Genomic DNA, 25,256 nt, shown 5'->3' on the forward strand with positions numbered 1-25,256 from the left:
TTTTTCAAAAATACCGGTCTTGTGGGTCTTGACCTATCCGGCAATCCCTATGCGGCGTTCAATTTCATCGATGGTGCCTTTGAAGGTATTGCGGATAGCTTGGAATATTTATTCTTTGAGCAATCAAATTTAAAAGATTTGGATTGGTTGAAGCCCATGGAAAAGTTGTGTATTCTTGATTTGGCCGGCAATAACATCAATTTGTTATCAGCCGATGATTTTGCAGCGCTGGGAAATTTGCATGCGCTCGATCTGAGCTCAAATAACATTGGCAACTGGTACAATCAGGTATTCGCTAACAACACCGATCTCCGTTTGCTAAATCTACACCATAACAATATCAACCAGATCAATTATGAAATGTTTAAGGACTTCAAGCACCTTGACTACCTCAGCCTAGGCGAAAATAATTTCTTATGCGACTGTCTGCTGCATGATTTAGTAGAAGTTGCTGCGATCAACAACAAGAAGGCTGAATGTGCGCGCGCTTTACTCAAGGAAGTGCCACATCTCGTTATGGAACAAAAAGAAAAATGGCCAATTAACGACACGCAATTTGCATCAATGATACCATCAATCCTAATGCAGCAATATACCAAGAATTTAGAAAAAAGTTCTGCAAATATACTCAAATACAAAATGGGTCGACGTACAACGCCAAGTGTGCGAGCTCTAGGGCGTAAGACTTATTCAATCCTCCGCTCAAATGCTCAAGAAATGGACGAATGCGCCATGGTATCGTCAAATTCTTACGGGAGCGGGCAAATAAATGACTCAATGTTTGAATTCCAATTAATTGACTATGCAGAGGATCATTATTGGTGCTTTAATGGCACCACTCGTACGCAATTAATGCAACTCAATTGTCAGTCTGCGCTAATTGGCGGCATAGCAGAGGATATAAATAAATTAACAGAAATTCTTATTGGTATCATTTGTACGCTATTGGGAGTAACCTTGCTGATCGTGATTGTATATCTTAAGCGCTGGCACATATACTACTACTATTCATCGTTGAAATCGGCAGCGCTGTTATCTGTAGCTACCAAGAAACAGGTAAAACAATTTAATGAGTTGGCCGAAAACGACCCCAACATGGTATATGACATTTTCATTAGTTACTGTGAGAGCGATCGCGATTGGGTGCTGGAAGAATTGCTACCGAACGTAGAGGAGGCGGGTAATATATCGATATGTTTGCACGAACGTGATTTTCAGGTGAGCTGAAGTGATTATTGACTTAACCCTTTCAGGACCAAGGGAAACATTTTTCCCAAAGGGGTTTTCCGCTCATAAAGGAAATTGTGTGAAGTTCAAATTTTCGTATCTTCGTAAAAATTTTTAGTCCATTTTTTTATCATAAAATTTTAGAAACAGAAATATTTACCAAAAGGAAAAATTTAGTTAAAAAAAACGATTTTTAGAAAAACAAATATTTTTAAAGAAAAAGTAAATATTTTAGAAAAAAAATGGAAAAGGGCGATTTTTAAGAAAAAAAATATATATAATTAGAAACACATTTTTTAAGCACACAATTTGAATGAAAGTATTTGTTGGAAAAAATATTTTTAAAATAAGCCAAATGCATCGACATACTTAACTTAAGAAAGTATTAGTTTCCAAGGGAAAACATTTGATAGCAAAAAATACGAGGAAATTTAATTTTAAAAAAGTTATTATTTCTCATATTCAACAATTTTAGGGAGCTTTTTTATGGCTGTTTTTTATGAAAAAATATTGTGGTAAAACAACAATAATTTACAAAGATAGAAGTAATAGCTGCTATTTCGGAGATCACCACATTTCCTCATCAGACTTCTTCAACCGCGGTCACTGGTGGTCTACCCACTGAGCTAAGCTCGCCACGTAAACTGTTCATGCTTTTTCCATGATATTCATATGTCAAACCAACTACAATCAAGGACAATTGTTCTGCTCTCAATTCGATAGGTATTTCTATTTATAGGCATACAGTCCAGAAAGGGTTAAAATAAATTAACTTTAACTAAAATAATTTAAATAAAAGATAAAATAAAACGTAAAATGTTTGTTACTAATAGAATCATGCTTCATACTTTCCATTCTCTTTCCAGATCGGTGTCGCCATACTCGAAAACATCATATCCTGTATGGATCGCTCGCGTGCTCTAATGCTAATTATATCCTCAAATTTTTTACTCAGTCACTGGTGTCAATTCGAAATGCATTTAGCACAACATCGGTGAGTTTTTTTTAATCACCCCCTTTCTAGCTCAATTTAAACTCCCATTTCACATATTTTCTCTTCACAGCATTTTCGAGGTGAGCAAAGAACATCTAATAATCGTCTTTCTCGAGGATATACCACGAGCCAAGCGTCCGAAGACACTACAATACCTTATGGAAGTGAAAACATATGTTAAATGGCCCGGCGCCAAGGGTCATGAAATCAGTCCGGAAGAGCGTAAATATTTTTGGAAACGTTTGCGACGCTCATTGGAACACATTGGTACTTCCCATGCAGAGTCGCTTAAATAACTGGGAATTGGATTACAAAGCTGCTGAAACTGCCTGATTATTAATAAAATAAAAAAATAAAAAATTTACTAAAAAAAAAGTAAAATAAACTATGGTTAGAAAACGGCTCAATTAATAAAAAGATTATCAATGCAAAGCTAAACACTTGTACCTGATAGCAGTTATTTTTATGTATTAATGGTTACATACATAGCTTTTTTGATATTTTTATAAATGTATACATAGTTAAATTGTATTAATATGTAAGCAAAAAGTAGTGAATTATAAGAGGAAAACGACATAAGAAATTACGGAAATGTCTTTGATTTATTAAGAAATCTAATATATGTAAACTGTTCGAATTTTATAGCATGCATGCACCTACACTAACGCCCTAACGAATGACCATGTTGAGACTACGACGGAATAGGAAATATCATAAATAGTTTGAAATTCATTTTTTAAGAGAATTTCTATTTCTGATTTTAATTATTTGCAAATTTGTATACCGTTTAATATCAAACTGACTTAAATTATTTACAAAAATATTAAATTGGTTTATCGTTAATAAATCTTCGATATATCTTCATATTGTACTTTATCCACAACACGTCCTGTGAGAGGACCACGCGCGATCTCTATAGTAACGCAGTAGTTGCGTTCATCCAAGCTCTTTAATATCGCTTCGCATCCACGATAGGCTCCATTCAATACCAATATGGGCTTATCCAACGCTGGTATGACAGTTTCCAAATGCGCCTGATCTACTTTTAGTTTATCACCTGTATCTAAAAACTTGATTTTCGCACGATATTTTTCGATAACCTCCTGCACCACCGCCTTTTGTTTGTAGAATTTCTCACCCATTGCTTTGTCGATGAATTTTACAACTATGCCCGTGTGTAACCAATAGTCTTTACGATTTGCACGCTCTTTTTTCGCTTCCTCTTCCTTGATTAGTTCATCCAGTGCTGATTTTTTACCGTTTCTATGAGTTTCTTTCAGTTTATTCACCTTAGGCGCTTTCGGTTTCTTAAATACTTTTTCCTCCACTTCAGAGTCCTCATCTTCCGCTGAGTTTTCCTCATCACGTGTCTCAAGCTTAGGGCGCTTTAGTATTAACGCAGACGGCCCTAACTTGGTATCTGGATTGAACTTCCTTTCCAATCTTATATCCAACTTTAATGGCTGCTCTTCGTCACGCTTGAGTTCGGTGTATTTCTCCGCTTCGTCCGGTTGTGCACCCTCTTTAGTTTTATTCTTTTCTATTTGCTTTTCAATAAATTCCATCATACGTTCCTCATCATCCTTCTCCATTTTCTCTTTCTTTTCGGCCTTTGCCTGCCGTTCCAATGCGTCTGGACTACGATCGATGTATGTGACATACCAACCCTTTTCGGTTTCGTCAGCCACCACTTGGCCAGTACGACCAAGCCATTTAACGTAGTCTGATAATGTAAGCCAACGTGTGGCGTTCATGTGTATGTGATCTTTTACAGAAATATATTCCTGGTAAACTTTGTTCGCATAGACGCGCTTGGTGCCAAAGCGTCGCCGCAGCAATTCCATATAGCCGTCTGAAAATTCTTTAGAGAAGCTATGTAAGAATTTTCCTGGTGAATCGGCGAACAGCAGCAACTGTCGCTGATGGGATTCACTCATGGTGTGGCACTTGAAGCCATTTTCGTCACGGCATTGCTTCTCACACATTTGGCAATACCAGCGGAGCTTCTGTAGACCTTTCGCCTTCATCTTATTGGCGAGGTACTTGGGCGTACCAACTTCAGCGCGGCCCATGCTGTAGATATAAGGTGTGTCTCTGATGTGTATTAAATGTAATTATTTTAATTAATTAAACGTTTATTAGATGCACAATAAATTAAAGTGCACTTGAAGACTCGTCCTAAGGTAAATAGTAAACAGAGAAGCGAATTGTCAAAGCCAACAGCTGATTATAGCAATGTAGGGTTGCATTGAGTGTTCTGTCCAAAGCACTGTCAATTGTACTATAAAGCAAGCCATAAACGTTGCGACCGTCGGTGCAACTTGATGATGTTGTGCTCTAGTTTGCAACGTGGCGAGTTGTCGTGGCAGAAATACACTCGAAGGTTTGGCATTGCTTGCCGAGGGGCGACCGCTGTTAAGAAAAAACCAGGGCTTGAATCCAGGCGCTGCGGAGTGGAATCGCGCACTGCTTACCACTACCCCACAGCGGCCGCAAATTTGGTATAGTTTAATATAATTCCATATATTTGTGTAAACGTAGACGTAAAATACCAAAGCCATGCATACATTTGTACATACTTATGTAATTTTTGATGCTGTTTTTTTTAACTTTTTTCAAAGATTGGTATAATAGGGCTTTCGCATGGGCGATTTTTGATGCTGTTTCTAACTTTTTTCAAAGATTGGTATAAGAAAAACTCACCCTTTTTATTTCTTTGCTAATAAACTCATTCAAAGAACGAAAGAGAAAGGTATATGAACGAGCGTCATTCCAAGTTGAATTAAGATGAGGCAGTATTTGAAAAAAAAAAAATTGAGACGCGAATGAGTTTTTTTGCACAGAAAAACAGCCTTATGATAAGTTACATTTTCCCCGAACGGGGTCACTTTTCACTTTTGGTTTCCATGGTTTTACTATGGGCGGATGACAAATTTTCGGCCGAATTTTTTCAGGCGAAACTCAGGATAAGGCATATTAATGGGTTGATTATGGATGACAACGCAAGCGCAGTTGGGTTGCCGATGGGCAACGCCACTGAAATGAAAATGTATATTACGAATAGCAATTATATACTACGTTTATACGCACGTATTATTTGCAAATAACAATTTGCAAAATGGTAAACTTTGCCGTATAAACGCCGAGTTAATTTTTTATTTGCAAATAACTAAATCACGCAAATAAGTATTGATTAGTGGTACTATTTGCAATTAAGCGCAAGACGCCGCCATTCTTAGGCTTATTTTCTTTTTCGATGGTCATATTATTGCCTTTTTATAATCAGGCAATATTAAAAAAGAATTTTTCACCATCGAATAAAAAGTGAGTTAGGTATTTGCATCGGCGTAGCCAGAATGAAATTTAGGGGGGGGGCTCGACCCTATTAAGCTGGCTTTTCAGGGTACTATTTTATATATATATAAGGAAAATTTTAAAGTTAGGTGGGGTCGGCTCGAGCACCCCCCTTCCCCTACCTGGCTACGCCCATGGGTATTTGCAAATTATATTTATCTGCAAATAGCTTACGTATAAACTTAGTAATAGTTAAGTTCTATAAAGTTGAAGGTAATACAATTTTGAAGAACCAGCAACTAAGACTTGAGTGTAAATACATAAGCTGGAGAAACAGTTGAAAAATAAATTATATCAATCAAAATTTCTGCGGCAACCGCAAAAATGCAGTTGCCAATATAGCAATTTAGTTGCCAGCTTCCAGTTGCCATCTGTAATAGTATTTCAGTCACTGGCCACACAACTGAAGTTCGGTTGCAATCCGTAATCGACCCATAAGATTCTTAAAAAAAACTATTGTCATTCATATTCATTCAACGGTTGAGCATTGCTAAGTCGCAATACAATTTGAATTGACGAAACGCACTCGCTATCGAATGCCGTGATCTCAAAATCAAATTTCGAATCGAGTTGCGTTCGATATCGAATGCCACGATTCGGGCCCTGGGCTCGTGAAAACGCTTCTCACATCGTTCGTATGAGTCATGCAACACCATTATCGCATTATTTTTTCCCCCAGTCTAACTTTGATTAAAATACCGCTACCACTAAAGTATCGAACGGAACTAGACCCCTACGCACAAAGTGCTAAAACAAACTTTGCCAAACATTTAAAAATAAAGCAATTGAACAACAACTTGAAGGCTTTTTGTTTTTAAAACTTTATTAGCCGTTAAATTCTTGTTTATTTTCTTGATTCCTCATGTGGGTGTTGGGAGCAGTTCTTTTTATTTTACATGTTTTTTGCCTTTTTCAATTATGTATATTTTTATATTGTTTTGTATACGTGTATATAAATTATCATCCAAGTTTACTTATTTTTGTTAACAAAAATACTTCTTCGCAAATTTAGTTGTATTTGTTAATTTGTGTTTGCTTCCATATTTTCCTTTTCCAAACTAAATTAACGACGCTGTTAGGCGTAGAAATGCTTTACCGTCAACGAAGACACGCGATGACTGCTTTGCAGACAGAAACAGACAGGCAGGTAAACGAGCAGAGTAGTGACGCGCGTGTAATGAACTCAACCCTTGGAAAACGACGAATGCAAGATGAACGTTGGTTAGCCGGATGTTGGCAAACGAATCTGTTTTATCACTTCGAATATTACGCTTTTTTGGAAAAGTGAATTTGGATTTTTTAGCCATTTTCGCAGTGTGATGCTGAATATTTACTTAGCTTTAATTGTTCGTTTGCAAGCTGCTTCCATTTGAGGTATTGCTTTGCTTAAGTCTTCTGAATTTTGGAAATTTGTTATTCTTAGTTATAATTTAAGTTTTATGCTAGTCAACAATTATCTTATCACCAACAATTCGATGAATATTCGCGCGATTTTTCACTTTGTGATGCCAGCAGAGTTCCTTTCGCCTTGAAAGTGTGGTTTTTTACTTGATTCGATTTTGAATTTAAATACATGTATTATTTCATTATTTTTGCAAATGGAAGAGAAAATTTTTTTAAAGTATAAAAAAAAAACAAAAAAAAATTGTCTAATATTCATCTATGTCGTAGTAGTCATTGTCAACTTCGTCGAGCTGCATACTCTGGAAGTCCACTTTGTAGCGCAAAATGCCTGGAGGAGGAAAAAAAAGAAAGAGGAAAACAAATAGCACATATCAGTATTATATTTGCAGGGCATTATAAAATTGAATGATCTAAATTAAAAATGATAAACTAAAATTTTTCAATACCAAATTAAACATAAAAAACTGGACTGTGAAGTTAATTAAAACTGATAGATTATAGAAAATATTTTCTTTTTTTGTTGATCTGCAATACAATTTTATAGCTTTTTCTTCAAATTTACAATAATTTAACAACACAGCCCACAGAAATACAGTTACACAAAGAAATGGCATTTTACATACATATGTAGTATCCATAAATAAATTATGTATAAGTTTTCTTAGAAACAAAAAACAAAATCCGCTAGTAAAAAAAAAACAAATACAAAACAAAGAACTCAAAAACCTACAAATGCTTGAATTAATTTAGTAAATGCGTGAGTGATTTTTACGCAACGATATTTACCTCTACGACTTGTACATACATACATACATATGTATTTGGCTGCCTTAGCAGTGTTCAACTAGCACACTGCAGTGTCTAATGTTTACGCTTACAAAAAATTATAGGAGAGCTTAAGCCATAAGGACAGGTGAAGAAAAAGAGGACGGATATAAGGAATATTATAAATGGAGCGCTAGGCTAGGGTGGATGTGTCAAATTAAACACAAAAAAATAAAAAATAATAAAAAACCAAATTCAGTTTTTGAAGAAATGGGAAACCGAATGAAAGTCATAAATAAAATCGTAGTTTTTACACCGAAAAATTGCACGAACAGTCAGAAAGAAGTAAAACCAAAAAATTTCAAACGGAGTGCCTAAATTGTCCACCTACCACCATGCTGTATAATTTTTGGACTCGCGAATTTTACTTTCATTTCTATTTTTGGACTTGCGCAAATTAGTTTTTCGGCTGGCGAATTAATTTTTTGACTCGTGACTTGATTTTTTCACTTACGAGCTTTTATTTTTAACTCGCAAGTTGAAAAACGCGTCACTCAATTGATAGGAAGAGGTTCCCATACACGATTTTTTTTTTCTATTTGAATTTTTTTGTTTTAAATTTTGATTTTAAAAATCAACATGTTCTAAGCGTTGCAAAAAACTCTCGATTAGCATCCAGATATTTTTCGAACTTAACAAATAAAAATTGAAAATAACATTTTTTTTTTAGTTTTATTAACTCTGATTTTAACGTGCTACAGAGCAATTTTTGTTGAATCTGCATCCGTTTTCTAGCTCACTAGTTTTGTGCGACTTGAAAACGACAAATATTAGATATTTGAAATATCTTAATGGCACAAACTGGCTAGATGGATACATATGTCTTTACGTAAGCGAAATTTTTGTAAAAGTTTTCTTTTTGGTGGAGAAATGCATCTAGATGATCTTGGAATATTTCTGCATCAAAAAATGTTTGAAAAAAAAAAACAACAAATTTCGCTTGCGTTCTTTTGGCGGTTACGGCTCTATATATTATTCCGAATCTATAAAGTGACCTTAAATGTATCATAGTCGTTTCATAAATATGACATATACTCTTCCTGCACTAAAATCAAATATTTCCTTCGATAACCTTGCGACGACGAAATTCTCAATTTTACTCAGTGATTTGATTGCGTTTATACTTTAAATCCTGTAAATCTGACGGGTAAAGGAACAGACTAATTATCAACCAAGCTGTTCGCTATGAGTCAAATTGAAGCTGGTCAAAAGCGAATCAGACATTTAGACGCTTTCAAGCGCTGAATGGTAAATTTATTTACAGGATTTCCTAAATTAAATTCGAAAGCTCGCGAAAATTAAAGGTCACATAAAGAAGCATGAGTTGTGACGAGGCGAAAAACTAAAAAAAAAAAACATACCCTTTTCTCCTCCCCAGCAGTCGGAGCCTTATGAAAAATAGTATCCTACAACATTCAGTGGGTCCAATCACACCTGCTAGTCACTTTGTTGTTCGCTGACAACGCGAATATTGTGTTATATATATTTCAAAATAAATTCTTTTGACTTTATCCTGCTCAACTCTCTGCTACTTTTCTCCACTACATACTCTCATTTTATTGCATCATTTATTTTTCTATTGTTTTTGATAGGTCATTCCTTTTATTTATCCATGTTGAAATATATATGTATACGTATTCTGTATATATGTATGCTTTTTGTTTTTGTTTTATATTCTTTACGTTGGTAATATAGTTGTTTTTGTATGCGTTTATAAATTACGTTTTAATTTTCAGATTTCTTCTTCTCATGTTTATTAAATGTTATTTATTTTTTTGTTAATTTCAGTTGAATTTGAACGTATGGCTCTCATTAACTATTTTTAAAGGTATTTTATCATATAAATAAATTGTATTATTGTTTGCTTCCGTATTATACTCAACTAACAGGCTGCTTTCCTAACGCGTCAATAACCGTCAAGCTTCGCTGCCTTTATGGTGTTTACGCGCCAATTGGAAAAGTTATTTTTAAGAATTTAATACGTCTTTGATTTGCTTAAGATCTTTCTTGTTTCTACATTTAGAAATTATGACTTTAAAAGGTTTTTAGTAAAAGAATGTTCAAACAAATAAATTTACATTATTAATGTGCATGCGCGCGTTGTTTTGCTCAACCCAAAATTCTGTAATTTATTGACTGATTTCATTTTCAGCATTTAAATTCTAGTAGTGAATTAAAATAAGTATGTAGATGTGGTCACGAAAAAATCTGCTATGATCACTACAATACTATTTTCCTTGCTGGGTTGCCGTGTGACGCGAAAGGATTTATATATATTTGAAAATTTATATATAGATATATATATATAAATAGTAGCAACGTGAGAGATAGATTGAGATGAGAAATGTAGATGACTCGTATTTTGTCGTTTAATAGTCGTCAAGGTCAACATCTTCCAAAGGTTCATCAGCCTGCAGTGATTGAAAATCGACTTTATAACGCAGAATTCCTAGAAACGTTAAATTCGAACGTAAATAAAACAAATTAAGATACAAAAGAAACCCCGCAATAGTGATATAAAGGATTTGAGTGGACAAAAGTTTTGTAAGAAAGTAATATTATACAATAGAAAAAAATAAAAGGAGTAATCGACCGAGTAAGAGGATTTTGTTTTGACAAAAGGAACATTGATGATATGGGATATTTTTTTGGTGGCAAAATATCACAATTGCAAATAATTGGTATTTCATTTTAGCCATTTACATAAGCAGCGACAAGGAATAAAAAAGAGAGAAAGAGAAATTTTGTCATTTAGCCAAACTGTTCTTAATATAACATTACATAAAAAAGCAATAAATTAAAAAAATAGCTAATTTCACAGAAATTTATTGTGAGTGAGTTGTGTAATTAAACTGCAGTACTAAAGTAGGATCGGTCGATGAATATTTCGACAGTCATCATATCGATAACGATATAAGTAACTGCATAAACTGATAAATATAACGCTAAATGCATTCATTAATTTAAAAAGTATATCGATAACCACATATAACGAAGACAAAGTGGATAAAAAACGGTTCGAACTTGGTCGATAAATATGACGATAATTATATCAAAGATCATATAAATAACGATATCGATAAATTTAGCAATGATTACATCAATAAATAATCGAAAATTTTAACAATATACCGGTAACAGACCTTGCATATGTCGCGGTACACGAGGGTAAAATAATTTATTCAAGAGTCTGAGATGCCAAAAATTACATAAAAGCCCTTCGAATTCATATGATTAGAAATTTTGCTATTTCACAATTCACTTTCTAAGGGCCAAATTCACAGTGCGTAGTTAACTTAGAATCGGCAGTTAACCACCCATTTTTGTAGTGAAAATCTGTAGTTAACTGCCGATTCTGAGTTAACTACGCACTGTGAATTTGGCCCTAAATGAACTCTAATTTTCACTTAGGTATTTTTTAACGACTTTAAAATAAATTTCTGTGAAATTCTTCATCTTAAAAAACAAAATTAGTGAACTAATGTGCCAAAAAGCTTAGTGAAACTTACCACCAATGCCACCGAAACCTCGCACAAACTGACTGCCTTCCTGAGATTTATCCGTAATAATCTCAAGTGTAGCACCGAACATTTTGTAATTGTTCGCCAGCCATTCGAGCAACGGCTGAGACTCGATTAATTCCATTTCAACGCCACTCTGAAAATGGGAAATTACATTAATATAAAAAACTTGACAAGATTGCATATCGACCCCTAAATGCAAAAAGCCGTGACTAACAATTTTTTTTAAGGAGACGCTAAAAACGTTATAAAGTTCAGAAAATTTACATATATGTGCATAAAACGATGTGGGGACCTGTGAATTTTGGATTTTGTGTTACGTTAATCCAATGCATTTCAGGTGACGATATGTAAATAAGAAATATTTCCGTTGGTTTGAGTTATAAAAAAATATAGCCAGCACAAAACCGCTTAGTAGCTTAAGTTCAGAATCGCAGCAGACTATACTCCTTATTCCTGTACAACAACTCACTTCCTTATCGGTGAAGTGTGACTTATCCTTCTCTTGTTCGGGCGTCAAATGCAATACTGTGTTCGACGTGGAGTTCGCATGATTCTTCAATACATAACGCTGTATATCTAAATTTTCCCAACATATTAAAGTCTCAACGGAACCCAATTCCAAGGCGCGCAAGGTATCCTCTACACCAAAGCAATATTTTCCAGTGTCCTAGAAAAGAGAATTGTTAGCATTTTTAATAACGACGCAAAAATACATGCACGAAAAGCAAATACTTCTTTAATATTTATTTAGAAAAGCGTTTCGTCGGTGCCACCAACTCACCTGAGAAATTTCATCAAAGTAACGTCCAATGAGTTTCTTCTCTTGTATGAATTTAACATTCTGCAATGACTCAGCCGCCAGTTCTATCGCTTGATTAAAACCATTTTCACCGCCATACGATACATCCACCAGCTTAATAACCTTGGATTGCAGTCTCTAAAAAATACAAAACCGGAAAAAAGAATATGTAAAAATCCCGCTCTTGCTTCGCGCTTTTATTTGTTCACCACTTACAGGATCGAACATATCAGATTGACTCAACTCGGTCTTGAAGTCCGCACTACCAGCTAAAATTAAGCCCGCAATATTCGGTTTATCACTCGTAATGAATAATTGCGTAGCAACTTCGGTAACTTTACGTACATAATTGTGACGCTTCTCCATACGCAGACGTGCAAAACGCAACGCTGACTGACCACCACGCCCGTGCTTCTTCGGCAGATCGACAGTAAATTTGTGCAATACTTCACGTGTATTACCTTGTAGTGTACCAAAGAGAGCGCCATTACCATCCATCACTATGAAACCGAATTTATTATCATCGGCCAATAAAGCGGTCAACGCTTCAGTGTGGAACTTATTATCGCATAAATAAAGCGATGTATTAATCGGTTTGAAGGGTTCAAAATCGATATTAACCTTCTTCTCTTTGCCCTCTTCTGTGACAATGGTGCCACAGTAGATGACCAGACCATTAGGAGGCACTAAAAGTGAAATAAGAAGAAAAGATGGAGTTACGAGAAGAGAAAAAATATATATAAAAATATGGGCACTCACCTTTGGTGTATAATTTAAGCCTATGTTGTACCGATGTAATAGCGCCCAAGACGGACAAACGATTGACACGTGACTTGATGTTGGACGCTGTGCCGAATTCATCGGCTAACATTTTGCTGACACGTGAGATTTGATCTTTTGGCGGTATGATCAATGAAATCATGCTTGTTCCATTACTAAAAAAGAGAAAAAAAAATCGGTTATAATAAACTTACTTCATTTGAAAATTTAAAAAGTATATATTATATATGGGTATTATGGGTTAATGACTCAATGATCGCATCTAAACCAGATTACTATTGGACCACCTCTGAGACACTACCTTCCCGATACAAGCAGAATTTTCGAAATCGGTTGACGTGATCCAAAGTTATGCGGTAACATACATAAAAAAAAAATATTCCGACAAATTGATAACCTCCTCCTTTTTTTGAAGTCGGTTAAAAAACAGCCAAATCGGCTATAAATAAGTTAGATATAGGACTTTATAATTTTTTTTTTTGCGGTACTTTTCGCTGGTTTCGCCCATATGCATATATGCATTTTATCGTTTTTTTTTCTGGCAGGAAGTAGAATTGAAGCTATTTAATAGTGCGAATAGCACATGGTTTGTATATCTAGACAGCTTGTTTGCTGACTATATTTAGCTTTGGTAAGGGAAATGTATTTAATATTTCACACCCAGCTGTCCAGTTTGTTTGCACAGCAAACATTTTGTAATAATTTTCACACAAAAATTAATTATTCTATGCCAGTTTTATGCAGACTTGAAAGAAAAATCAATATTCACAAATAAAAAGCTTTAAATGCAAAAGATGATGGAGAAAGTGAACCTTCGATAATCATTTTTGGCTGATTCTAGCTTCAACAGGGGACTTTGGCCATAATCAAAATAGATGCAATTGATTTTGTCGCGAAGATTTCATGCTCCTTTGGTGCATTGGAAAGTATGACAAGCAAATAGAATCAAGTGCCAAAAGAGCAGAGTTCCGTCCCCATGTCGGTGTGTACCGCAAAAAGTACCATTTTCGAAGCGCGATTTTTTTCAAGTAAAGTCAGATTTTTATTTTGCTTTACCCTCAGCAGATTTACCGTTTCATTTCTGTTTCTTTCATGCTTCGCTGCACGTCAAATACAAGTTGGCACAACTTCAAACCGGTACAAATTGGCCAAACCGAGTTAGAAGCAACCAAGCAAGAGCCAGCAGCTAGCTAGCAGTCCAATCATTGTTATCAGCAAAAGTAAAACAAGACAACAACAAATGTTAAGAATATTAAGAGCAAGTGCACGCAAAACAACAACAGCTGGTGAAGCAGATGGAAGGTTGTTGGGTGGGTTTGCCTACCAGCAATGTTGTTGCAGAGCAAAGATAAAGCAAGAGTGAAACACGAGGAATATAGTGGAGTGAGAGAGTAGCAACGGTCTTACCGCAAAAGCCACGATTTCCAGCTAAAACTGCATTGGTATGAGCAAAGGAAACGAAAAAAATAAAAATAAAAATAAAGTTGGCAGCAGAAAAGGAGACAGCGCACGGCGAGTATTATTAATTTTATATGAGCAATAAAACTTTAATGGAAAAAGGAGCAGGCGTGAATACAAAAAATTAGCTAAAAAGCCACAGTAAAATCACGCAGCAGGCAAGTTGGCAAACCCTTTTTACAAACTAACAGCAAACATTTATTATGCTATAAAACCTTTTTACTATAACAAAATATGTACCGCTTGCAGCAGCAGCGACTAATAAGAGTAAAAAAACACTCAGAAACAATGGCGACAGTAACTAATTGACTGACTGTTTGGTAAGCCGGAATAGGTAGAGTTAGGCAGCCGAACCGGGTATAAATCCAACTCCAACCTACCTAGCGCATCAACTAAAAGCACTAAAATAATCATACATACAAAACAGGGGGAGCGGCGTTCATAAAAACAAGGTAAGTGCTAAAAAAAATCGCAAGCTGTAAACAAAAATACAAAAAAAAAATAAAAAATTATGCTTGCCTGCTGTCACTAGTCGGAGCCAACAAAGTCCAGTTCAAACCGACACGAAGCGGACAACATTGGTGCGGCATCGAGGTTTTAGTTGCGCTGCTGACAGCTTTGGTAATGCTGTTGGCTGCTTTTGCTGTTGGCAAGTACATATGTATGTATGTTCATATGTATGTAGTAAGTAGCTGAAGAAAATTTTGCAACATTGTGCGAGACACAAATAAAAATTAACACAAAAAAAAACAAGTGTATAGAGAAAACACACACTTACAAAATGGAGTAACGGAGTAGTAAAAGCGATTCAAGACAAAAGAGATGAATGGCACCAGGGTTATAGCAAGGCAAATTAATGTGCCTTGGGTTATAGACTACATATAATATTGAACTGACTATACGCAACTTTATGAGTGTACTATAAAGATATGTATGGGTGTACCTTATTAAAACTTAGTTATATAACTTTTACGTAATAATTTATATTTTCTTTCCATTGTTTTTTGTTTATTTACTCAGAAAAGGTATTAGTACAACAAGATTTTTTTAGTTAATTTAAAAAAGCTTATTAAAAAAATATATTTACAAACTCATAAGTCTATTCACACATTGGGCCGTATGCATAAAAACTGGGCAATCGCTTTTTCTTAAAATTTCACAACTTTCACTTAAATTTATTTGAACAAATCAAGTAAAAGATCAGATATTTTAAGAAAAAGTCTTTTCTTATTATTTATGCATGTGAATTTTGGATTTTTGGTTAGTTACGACTTTTTGTATTTCAGCGGCACTTTGAGATAGGGCTTTCTATATTAAGGTAACGACATATTAATGAGTTTTTCGAAAGATATTCATAATTTTCCATGGTTTCTTAAATAATAAGTGTTTCGACAAACAATTTTATTTTAAAGACAAATGTGCAAAAGGAATATTAGTGTCGCGATTAGAAAATTTAGTGCATACAAAAGTTAATCATATACGGCTCGCTTGAATACAACAAGAAGATATTGCGGCTGTCAAAAGCCATGCGGTGTTTCTTGTTTGACCCCCTCCTCTCAATCAGCTAATACACGATGAGTCATCGTTGATGAAATGCCAATAATTCAGAATGAAAAGCTAACTGAATAAAATTAAAAAATATAGGAGTTAAAATTAAATAAAACACGCTAATATAAGAAAACTTAAAATGCAATAAAATAGAATAAAAAAAATTATGTTTATTCATAAAAGTATGCAATTTTTGTTTTTCGTATACATAAATAAAAAATAACAAAAAATGCCACTGACGAAGATGACACGCGCAGAAACCGGGTTGCATACGAAAAAATGTTACAAGTTATGACGGAAATTCCCTAAAAAATGCATACAAAGATTACATACATCACACTTTTTATCTTTCGGAAGCACCGAAAAACTTTCTAACTATTTAATCCAAAAAAAGGTATACATACACAAAATAGCTTGAATCGACGAAGAGTAAAAATCAGTAGTAATAAAAATAATTAAAAATTAATTTTTTAACATGAAACAAAACCGATTTCAATTCTCATATAAATATTTAACTTAAGATTATCGTTAATTTTTTCATGATCTAATGATCGGATTTAAACCAAATTAGTATGTTACCTGTGAGGTAACAGCTTTCCTTTAAAAAAAGAATTAAAGAAATCGGTTAACGTGGTCCAAAGTTACATACATATGTACATACATACATACATACATAAAAAATATTCCGACGAATTGATAACCTTCTCCTTTTTGTTAAGTCTGTTAAAAAACAAATCCAAATGGGTATACCTTCGAATTAAATTTAATGTGCTGCACACGACTGCATGAAAATAAAACAAACAAACAAAAATACCTGCATAAGCCTATAATATGAACGCCTTAATCACGCACATAGCATATTTAATGAAAAACAATAACATAAATACATGCATACAGAAATATATTTGTACACATATATATGCACACCTCGGCTTTTGCATAAAGAGAATTTAGTCACAGACTTAGTCAATTTGTTTACTATTCGTCAGAAATACTTAGGTAAATTACAAGTAACCAAGTGGGGCATAATAATGGCAATTATAATTTATGCACGGGTAAGTGCATGCTTAGGAAATTACTAAAAATGCTATCGACTTTTCTCAAATGGAAACAGCTTGGGAAACGAAAAGAGACGAAAAACGATTTGGATAAGCCAAACAAAAATGGCATATGCGAAAACTTAACAAAAAATAAGTTAAATTCGCCGTTCCCATAAACACAAGTCCCAAAATGCGAAATAAGTAAACGCTATATTTTATTGAAATTTAAAAAAAAAACATCGACTTTGTATCAAAAGTTTAAAAAAATTTCCCCTAAACAAAATGTGTATTATCAATGACAAAGAAAACCGTTGTGTTAATTCTCAAAATCTTAATTCAATATCAATAATTTTAATTAAATCTATCATATATAGTTTATTAATATTGAAAAACGATCAAGGATATATTACAAGGCAATTATTCATATGGCACATGCAGCCTTCGTTAACTGTGAATAATAAACGTAGTTTTATAGTACAACTCGCAATATAATGCATCATTTTTCCCCCTTTTGTTTGTTATTACTAGGGCTCGGAATCTCATGCACTAAATAATCGAAAATATGCGCATATAATATGCACTTCAAATTCAAAAATTTGCGCCATAAACGAGTAAAATATGGAATTAAAAATATTTCCCTAATATTTCGTTGTCGGTACAAAAATAAATAACACATATATTTTAACAGGTAACGAAAACAATTCCCTTCAAAATTCAATACACATTTATGTATAAAATTAGTTTATAATCAAGCAGACAGTTACAATCTTGTGTAAATATAACCACTGACAGTTTAATCCTGGTTCAGATGAATATTTATTTGGTTTAACTGGATCGTCACACTAGTGACAAGCAATTAGCAAGTTTGCCATTTTGATTCCACAACTCGTATAACCTACAGTAATTTGGCGGCTTTAATGAATTTCAGTACGTCATACAGAGAGAAGCAGCTTCACTCTAAAACATTCTGCAGTAATGGCTTACTGAGTGTCTTAAGCCTCATTCTTTCGAGGGCTGGACAACTTATACATGAAGTATTCGACTATCTCTTTTGAGCCAGGGTCGTCGCAACTGCGACATAACCTGTTGAAGGACAATCAAATCCTTTGAGCATGTACCCCAACGGGCAAGTACCCTGTGCACACTGATGTCCCTATGTCCCTGGACCCATAATAGGGTAATTTCGTATTTATCAGAGATATATGCCAGCTCTCTTCTACAGTCCTCCAATGGTTGAGATCAAGAGAGTTCCTTAATGGCCGCTTGGCTATCCGAGAAGATATTCAGATTAATATTTCGGAAAAAATTATATGTAATTTTTTTTGTCCAGAGATTTCGCAGTAAATTTAAATGGTTGTAAATCAAAAAAAGCAAAAATATGCAAAAGCATATGCATTTATTGTAAAATATTCTAAAATATACGCAATATGTATGCCAAAACAGGTATTTTTGAAAAATATACAAAACCATGCATTTACTGCAAAATATGCAAAAATATGCACAATGCCATTTTAAAGGAAATTTCATGATTCGTAAAGATAACTTAACCATTTTCATTTGAAGATGCCCAGTAAAAAACATGCATTTGCATAAGATTCCGAGCCCTAGTTATTACCATTGTTGGCAGATTGTGTGCAGCACGCACGCTTGTTTGCGCATACAACACAGGAAAATTATGGCAATTACAGACATAATGTACAATACATAGTCTTGAACACTCAGTGGAGCAAGAAAGTAGGCAAAGTCTCAAATGGCAGCAGGCGCATGTGAATATCAGAAAATAGGAGTAATCATGGAGTTTTCTCCACAAAAAAAAAATTAAATAAAAAATCAACCACCCACTGAGGAGCGATATAGCGTCAGCAAGCGGCCCCATAACGTCACTAACATGCAGCTGAGTAAATGAAATAAGGACGCCATATACAATAACAACTGCCAATGCCAGCTTAGCTTGTGTTACATTTCCATACATAGTATGTAGTAGGTGATCAGTGGGTGGTTGAATTCTCAAAAAACTCGCAATGTAAACAGTGGTTGTTTCAAGTGGAACAAAGTGTTGTTTAGGTGGATACAAATGGAAAAATACACACTTTAAGTGAAAATTTTTCAGCCCCTATTTTAGAAGTCTGTAAATGCTCGCATTTTTTTCAAATAGCCTTCACGACAATATAAAAATGAAGTTCACTTACCCTCGTGCCATCTCCAAACTCTTGATGAGTTTCTTGATTTTCCAAATTTCGACATTGCGATCAGCAGACGTTTCCTCCCCAGACATGTTTATGGAGTTCTTTATTTACACTGCTTTTTACGACGTTCACTGCTTTTTCCTCCTTCCGTCCGTAGTAACTGCTTTCGCTGCACACTAAATTCCAAGTGTTTTTGTTGACTGGAGATTTTTAATAGAATTACAATTTTTCGTATCCTCAAACGAATTTTTGGAATTGCGGCTTTTCTGCTAGAAGTTATGTGTGCGTTTTGTAAAGCACTTTTATTTAATTTGTCTTTTTATATGCTTCGAAACGGCTTTGAGATGTTATGTATATTCTTCTGTTTTTAATCAGTTTAAACGCCGTACTTTAATGCCTTCCTGATTGATTAGTACTCTGAAAAATGGAAAATATGAAATGCATAATTCTAAAATAATATGTAATTTTAAAATAAGAAAAAAAGTATATGTATATATTTATGAGTACGCAGATAATCAAAAGAAAAGAATATTGTTGATAACGCGGTCCACATTCACTTTTTCTTATCACTTAATCGCTAAAATAGTTCACTTAATCACTTTTTACTATTACAAATTTTACCAAACTTCTAAAAGTTTTCTCCCTTGCATCTGTCACTTCACCCTTTTATTTTTGACACACAAACTCTCTCTCAAATAACCAGAGAGAGCGGGAGAAATAAACGTGTACTGCTTTTTCTTTTGCTTCTTGAAATTCTTTTTCTCTTTTATTTGCAAAACAGGAACGGAACGAAACAAGGTTGGGTTTTTATTTGCAATATTTTATTTTTCAAGATTTTCCTCCACACTATTTTATAGGAAATATTTTTTTTTATTTTTATGAATTTGTAAAGTTAAACTTTCACTGTTCACGTCACTTTCGTTCAGTTATTTGGTTTGTATTCCAAAACTTTTTATTTAAAGATACATTAGTACTTATGTAGTTGAATAATTCGGACGTATACACTCGCCTTCACTTCGTGGCAATTTTCTTTTGTCTTTTCTGTTGCATACACTTTTCTTCCTACCCTACATTCTCTTTTCGACTATTTTGTACAGCCTTGCTTTGCCTTTGTCACACTCTGGCCTTATACACACACGTTTGCAAAAAAAAGAAAATCTACCTTTTTATATATTCTTATTGTAATATTTTTTCTATGAACACAAATCTAAACTAGATTATACTTGTCGAATATGCTACTTCCCCGTTTTAAAGCCAATTTCCTGCACGAAACTTACAATTGATTGTACTCTGGCACGGTCAGTCTTTTGAAGCTGGGAAACAACCAGCCGCACAACAACTGCAAGAACGTGGGCTATATCTTTTCACTATCTGCCTGCCTGTCTGTCACACTGTCCTTCTAGGAATGTTTGCTACCAAACGACACAAGAGAAATTCTCGTTTTCATTCGTTCCGCATTAATTTTTTACAGTTTCACGAATACTTGTACTTCTTCCATGCACTGGCCGTCATACTAGTAGGTTTGCAACAAAACTGAACGATAGTTTTTTGTACTCGTTTGTATAGCATAAAGTACTATTTTCTCGTTGATCTGGCTGCCGTACTACTTTTCGGTGACTCACTAGTCATGTTTCGTATATTTTTGGAAAGAACAACGTACTTCTTTACTATTCAGATCACGTACAATTATAGACAAAGTACAGTTATTCATTGCTTTCAACACTTTTTTTAATAACGTTCGGTTGATAACTTAATTTCACGAATACATATTACACAAATACACTTCATAATTGTATTCAAGTATTACTAAACTGCGTTTTTTAAATGCGAAACAGACCTTTTTATGGTTAAAGACCTTGATTTTCCAAAAAAATAGAACATCCTACGAAATGTACCCGTACACCTAGTTCGTTATTTTTCCGATCGTTCAGTACTATTTTGCAAACATGCCAATACTTTGAAGCACGAACGGAAAATAACCCTGCTGCCTCTACATTTAGAAAAAATAAAAATAAAAATCAGTATTGCACAACAGCAACCCTTTTAACATGCTCACACTTTGTATAAAAAAACATGCATTTTATTCAAGCCATATGTATATCTTGCTCGTTCACTCCTCATCGCGCGCCATATCGTAATCTCTGATGACGTACGCGTACTTTTTTGAAAAAGTACGAAATATCTGCCATTCTTCTCACGCAGTTTTTTCTATTTTTCAACGGGCACACGTCCACTCGCTCAACAGACACACATACACTATCGAAAAACACCGATTTTGTAATGCCATTTTTTCCGACCACGTACTTTTTTGCTATTTACCCAACAGCTACATACCGAATTTTTACTTACATGAGTTTAAAACCGTTTACTTTTCGTTTTCGCACAAAAATCTATTAAAAATAAACACTAGAAATGGAATATATTGGCATGAGTTGGAGTCGTGCACTTGCATGGACTTCAAGCCATGTGCAATTTTCGCAGCAGAAAGGACAGGGTTGTATTGTATTGCAATTGTCGTACGTACGTTTATCACGGCGCTACACCTTGGATTCTGCTCTATTCCTTTTTTTTGCTGATGATGCCAAAGCCGATGACGATGACAAAACGTTGCCTTTCCGTTGGCAGGTTCGCGTTGAAATGAGCCAACAAATAGTACACGAATCTGATGTATGTATTTTAATGGTTTCTGTGTACGATTACGTAACAGTTTTAGTACTTTTGTACAATCCCCTGAAATGGTACGTTAAACAAAAAAGTAAGAGGATGTTAGAATTTCGGTACTTGTTTTTATGTACAGAATGGCGTTCATGATGAGAAAGCAAAATTGAATGACTATGAAGTAGTGGAAGTTACGACGACTGAATCTAAAATGGTACGCTAGGTGTTTTCAAGGATTTTATAACAAAAGAACTCAAATAAAAAGCAGCATTTGTTTCAATGGGATTTGTAGTAATAGAGCGAAAACAAATGCGAAGAAAGTAACATATTGGCTGCATTTCTTTATTCATTCTGAACGTTTGGAATAAACTTTTTTGTTTATTCATTCTTTAGAACGTTCCTGATGATATGTTGACGTATATTTCAAACGCATTCTGTTTATTCCGGCTGTGAAATTGGATTATCCGGAATGTATAAAGAAACGCAGCCATTATTGCATGATAAAACAAAAAGATAGGAATTTCGATTCAAAACTTTTTGGGTAACAAATATACGCTATTGTGATACAAAATGGAATATTGTTTGTATAAAATAAATAATCGATTCGATTTAGTGATTGTGAGTAGATTGATATTCAAAATAGAAACTTTTGAACGTACGAAGATTTTTGACAGTTCCTATGTGTACCTAGATTTAGTTTCCCTCATTTAATAATTTTTTTTTTTAAACTAAAGGAAAATCTTATGGAGAAATATTTCCAAACATTCAGAATAAACCTTGGTTTCATAAAAATTCAAATAAAATGACACCAATAGAAGTTAAACAAATTAATAGAATTCTAACAAATCACACTTTCTGCAAGGAGACATTATCAAAAATGAATATTTTTCCAAACCCAAATTGCGAATTTTGTAATACAGTTGAAAATACTGATCATATAATTTTCAAATGTAACAAATATAACATTTCACGTGATAAATACCCAATTCTCAAAAATACTTCATCATTAATAGGACATTGAAATTAATTTATAATTTTATAATTTAATCTAAAATTGGAGATGGCGTTTTAAGCTTTTTTGCTGGCCAATTAATTCTTCTTATAAAGAATTAGGAAGTAACTTTAAATTACAAAAAAAAAAAAATTTAAAGTTTATCGATTGCAGTCGATAACTAAGAAAGTTCGATTGTCTATCCGATTCACTTAAATTTCCCCTTCTACATTTTTGACAATCAGGAGTAAAACCGATCAGCTGTTCAGCTATTTGTTGATAAGCGTGCGCGGCGTCCCTATTTTGGATGAAAATTTTGGTAATTGTTTTACATCTTGAATCCACGGAATCCTGCGATCCACGGGTTAAGCTGTTAACTATTCCAATCAACAATGGAGTTTTGATATTACGAAAATAATTGTGTGTGTTGAAAGCTAACTTGCTGTAGTAGCAAGCTATAGAAAGAAGCCCGCCAAATAAATTTTAGGTCGCAGCATTTTTAAAGTAAATACTCAAATCAGCTTTTATTATTAAGTATGAATTTAGAGTTATTAGGTAAGTGTAACCATATACACATATTAGGTATTTAAATATTAACCACAGTTTTGTCTTTCGCTAGAGTCCTTTGGTCAGAATTATCCAGAGGAATTTGATGGCTCATTGGACTGCATATCGCTAGCGGTAACTTGTGCCTTCAACAAATATGGCACTTTATTGGCGGTCGGATGTAATGATGGACGCGTTGTTGTGTGGGATTTTTTAACACGGGGTATTGCGAAAATCATCTCAGCTCACGTGCACCCCGTGTGCAGTTTAAGTTGGACGCGCAATGGTCACAAAGTAGGCATTTTTTAAGTTTAAATTCATAAAATTGACTTTCATAAATTTTACAGCTGCTATCTGCATCTACAGACAACAATGTTTGCATTTGGGACGTACTTAGTGGTGATTGCGAGCACAAATATCGCTTTCCATCACCCGTGTTGAAAGTTCAATTCGATCCTCGCAATGACAAACGTTTCCTTGTGTGTCCCATGCGTTATGCCGCAGTGCTGGTAAAAATTGGAGACACGCACAAATGTTTGCCTTTGGATTCAGATGTTAGTTTTGGGGCACTGTTTTATTTTGAGCTGTATTTTTATATGCGGATTTAATTTTTTTTTTTTAAATAGGGTGATCTAAATATTGTTGCTTCTTTCGATCGTCGTGGTAAACATATCTACACAGGCAATGCAAAAGGAAAAATTCTGGTTTTAAATGCAGAAACGTTGGAAATCGTCGCGAGTTTTCGTATTATTGTAGGCTCTTCAAGTGCGACGGCTGTAAAAAGTATAGAATTCGCAAGAAGAGGGGAGTAAGTGTTTGTATTTACGTAATTTCTTCTTTTTTCAGCTTTTACTTATTTTTCAGCGCATTTTTAATAAACACCTCAGATCGTGTTATACGTGTTTACGATTCAAAGGAGATTATTGCACTGGGGAAAGATGGCGAACCTGAGCCTATACAAAAATTGCAGGATTTAGTGAACAAGTGAGTAAAGTAATTTATAAATGCTGATTCAGAACACAAAGGTGTAATCAAATTAAACTATTTAAAGCTTGGCCATTATTTTACATGGTCTTAAAACTAATCTCCTATATAATACCTTACAGAACCACATGGAAAAAATGCTGCTTCTCCGGGGATGGCGAATACATTTGCGCTGGCAGCGCACGCCAACATGCTCTCTACATTTGGGAGAAATCTATTGGTAATTTAGTGAAAATTTTGCATGGCACGAAAGGCGAACTGTTGCTTGATGTTGTGTGGCATCCCGTGCGTCCGATTATAGCTAGCATAAGCTCGGGACTCGTTTCCATTTGGGCACAAAATCAAGTGGAAAACTGGTCTGCATTTGCGCCAGACTTCAAGGAGCTCGATGAAAATGTTGAATATGAGGAACGCGAATCGGAATTTGACATAACTGATGAAGATAAATCGGTGGATTTGAATGCTGATGCGAAGCAGGATGAAGAAATTGAAGTGGATGTGCAGAAAGTAGAACCAGTTGCTGCATTTTGTTCTTCCGATGAGGAGGGTGAAGATGAAAATGCATTACAATTTCTACCAATGGCGCCTGAGGTAGAGGATCCTGAAGATGGTTGGACTATGCAAGACGGTGTGGAAGTGTCATTGTCGAAAGAAAACGAAGCAACATCTCAGGATTATGACGATGCAACGGCGGCGAAAAAGCGGAAAGTGAATAATTATGATATCTCATTGCCGGATGCTCCAGTGGATGGTAAGTATATAGCATAGAGAGTTATGACATAAACACTAATTAAACGTTTCTTGTAACGCAGAGACACATCCGTTAATTTCAAGCAAAACAAATAAGGACAAGCAACCGGTAGGTGGAAAGAAAACAGCTGGACGTCCAAAAAAATAGCATTTTAGGTTTTAACAAATTTACATTTCATAGCTTAGCT

The 25,256-nt window shown here is 34.6% G+C and overlaps 4 protein-coding genes across 6 annotated transcripts; 2 read left to right on the forward strand and 2 right to left on the reverse strand.

Moving 5' to 3' along the window:
• Nucleotides 1-3: 3 nt before the first annotated feature.
• LOC118740212 (toll-like receptor 3) lies at nt 4-2,746 on the forward strand (the record flags this gene model as incomplete). The annotated part of the gene is made up of 3 exons (XM_036471710.1): nt 4-1,218; nt 2,094-2,221; nt 2,292-2,746. Coding segments are annotated over 3 exons (1,569 nt in total), but the record flags the coding sequence as incomplete, so codon positions are not given.
• A 59-nt stretch (nt 2,747-2,805) lies between these two features.
• Nucleotides 2,806-4,435, reverse strand: LOC118739517 (DNA/RNA-binding protein KIN17). The gene has a single exon (XM_036470888.1). It carries the CDS (start codon nt 4,291-4,293, stop codon nt 3,061-3,063), a length of 1,233 nt encoding a protein of 410 aa, XP_036326781.1. The 5' UTR covers nt 4,294-4,435; the 3' UTR covers nt 2,806-3,060.
• A 2,194-nt stretch (nt 4,436-6,629) lies between these two features.
• Nucleotides 6,630-21,648, reverse strand: LOC118739516 (eukaryotic peptide chain release factor subunit 1). 3 transcript variants are annotated; one of them, XM_036470885.1, is made up of 8 exons: nt 21,489-21,648; nt 19,143-19,556; nt 12,887-13,062; nt 12,344-12,813; nt 12,110-12,265; nt 11,798-11,995; nt 11,314-11,461; nt 6,630-7,307 (listed from the first exon to the last, which is right to left on the reverse strand). In XM_036470885.1, exons 2-8 carry the CDS (start codon nt 19,226-19,228, stop codon nt 7,225-7,227), a joined length of 1,317 nt encoding a protein of 438 aa, XP_036326778.1. In that variant the 5' UTR covers nt 19,229-19,556; nt 21,489-21,648; the 3' UTR covers nt 6,630-7,224. The 3 variants fall into 3 exon arrangements, with proteins under 3 accessions (XP_036326778.1, XP_036326779.1, XP_036326780.1); XM_036470886.1 differs by lacking the exon at nt 21,489-21,648 and adding an exon at nt 20,417-20,725; XM_036470887.1 differs by lacking the exon at nt 6,630-7,307 and adding an exon at nt 9,905-10,253.
• Nucleotides 21,649-23,030: 1,382 nt separating this feature from the next.
• Nucleotides 23,031-25,256, forward strand: LOC118739518 (retinoblastoma-binding protein 5 homolog; the record flags this gene model as incomplete). Its single annotated transcript, XM_036470889.1, is given in 7 exon segments — nt 23,031-23,343; nt 23,408-23,628; nt 23,682-23,888; nt 23,961-24,142; nt 24,199-24,318; nt 24,441-25,069; nt 25,131-25,256. Coding segments are annotated over 7 exon segments (1,464 nt in total). The 5' UTR covers nt 23,031-23,324.

Source organism: Rhagoletis pomonella, unplaced genomic scaffold, assembly GCF_013731165.1.
Source record: "Rhagoletis pomonella isolate Grant_MI unplaced genomic scaffold, Rhpom_1.0 Rhpom_scaffold_00005, whole genome shotgun sequence".
Classification (NCBI taxonomy): domain Eukaryota; kingdom Metazoa; phylum Arthropoda; class Insecta; order Diptera; family Tephritidae; genus Rhagoletis; species Rhagoletis pomonella.

What these genes read in the sequence shown, in the direction of transcription:
- LOC118739517 (XM_036470888.1), bottom strand. Translation starts at nt 4,293, where the DNA reads ATGGGCCGCGCTGAAGTTGGTACGCCCAAGTACCTCGCCAATAAGATG.
- LOC118739516 (XM_036470885.1), bottom strand. Translation starts at nt 19,228, where the DNA reads ATGTCTGGGGAGGAAACGTCTGCTGATCGCAATGTCGAAATTTGGAAA. An exon ending in AGTTTGGAGATGGCACGAGG is followed by an intron (nt 13,063 to 19,142) that starts GTAAGTGAACTT and finishes TCTCTTTTTTAG; the next exon opens with TAATGGAACAAGCATGATTT. An exon ending in AATCTGATATGTTCGATCCT is followed by an intron (nt 12,266 to 12,343) that starts GTAAGTGGTGAA and finishes TGTATTTTTTAG; the next exon opens with AGACTGCAATCCAAGGTTAT.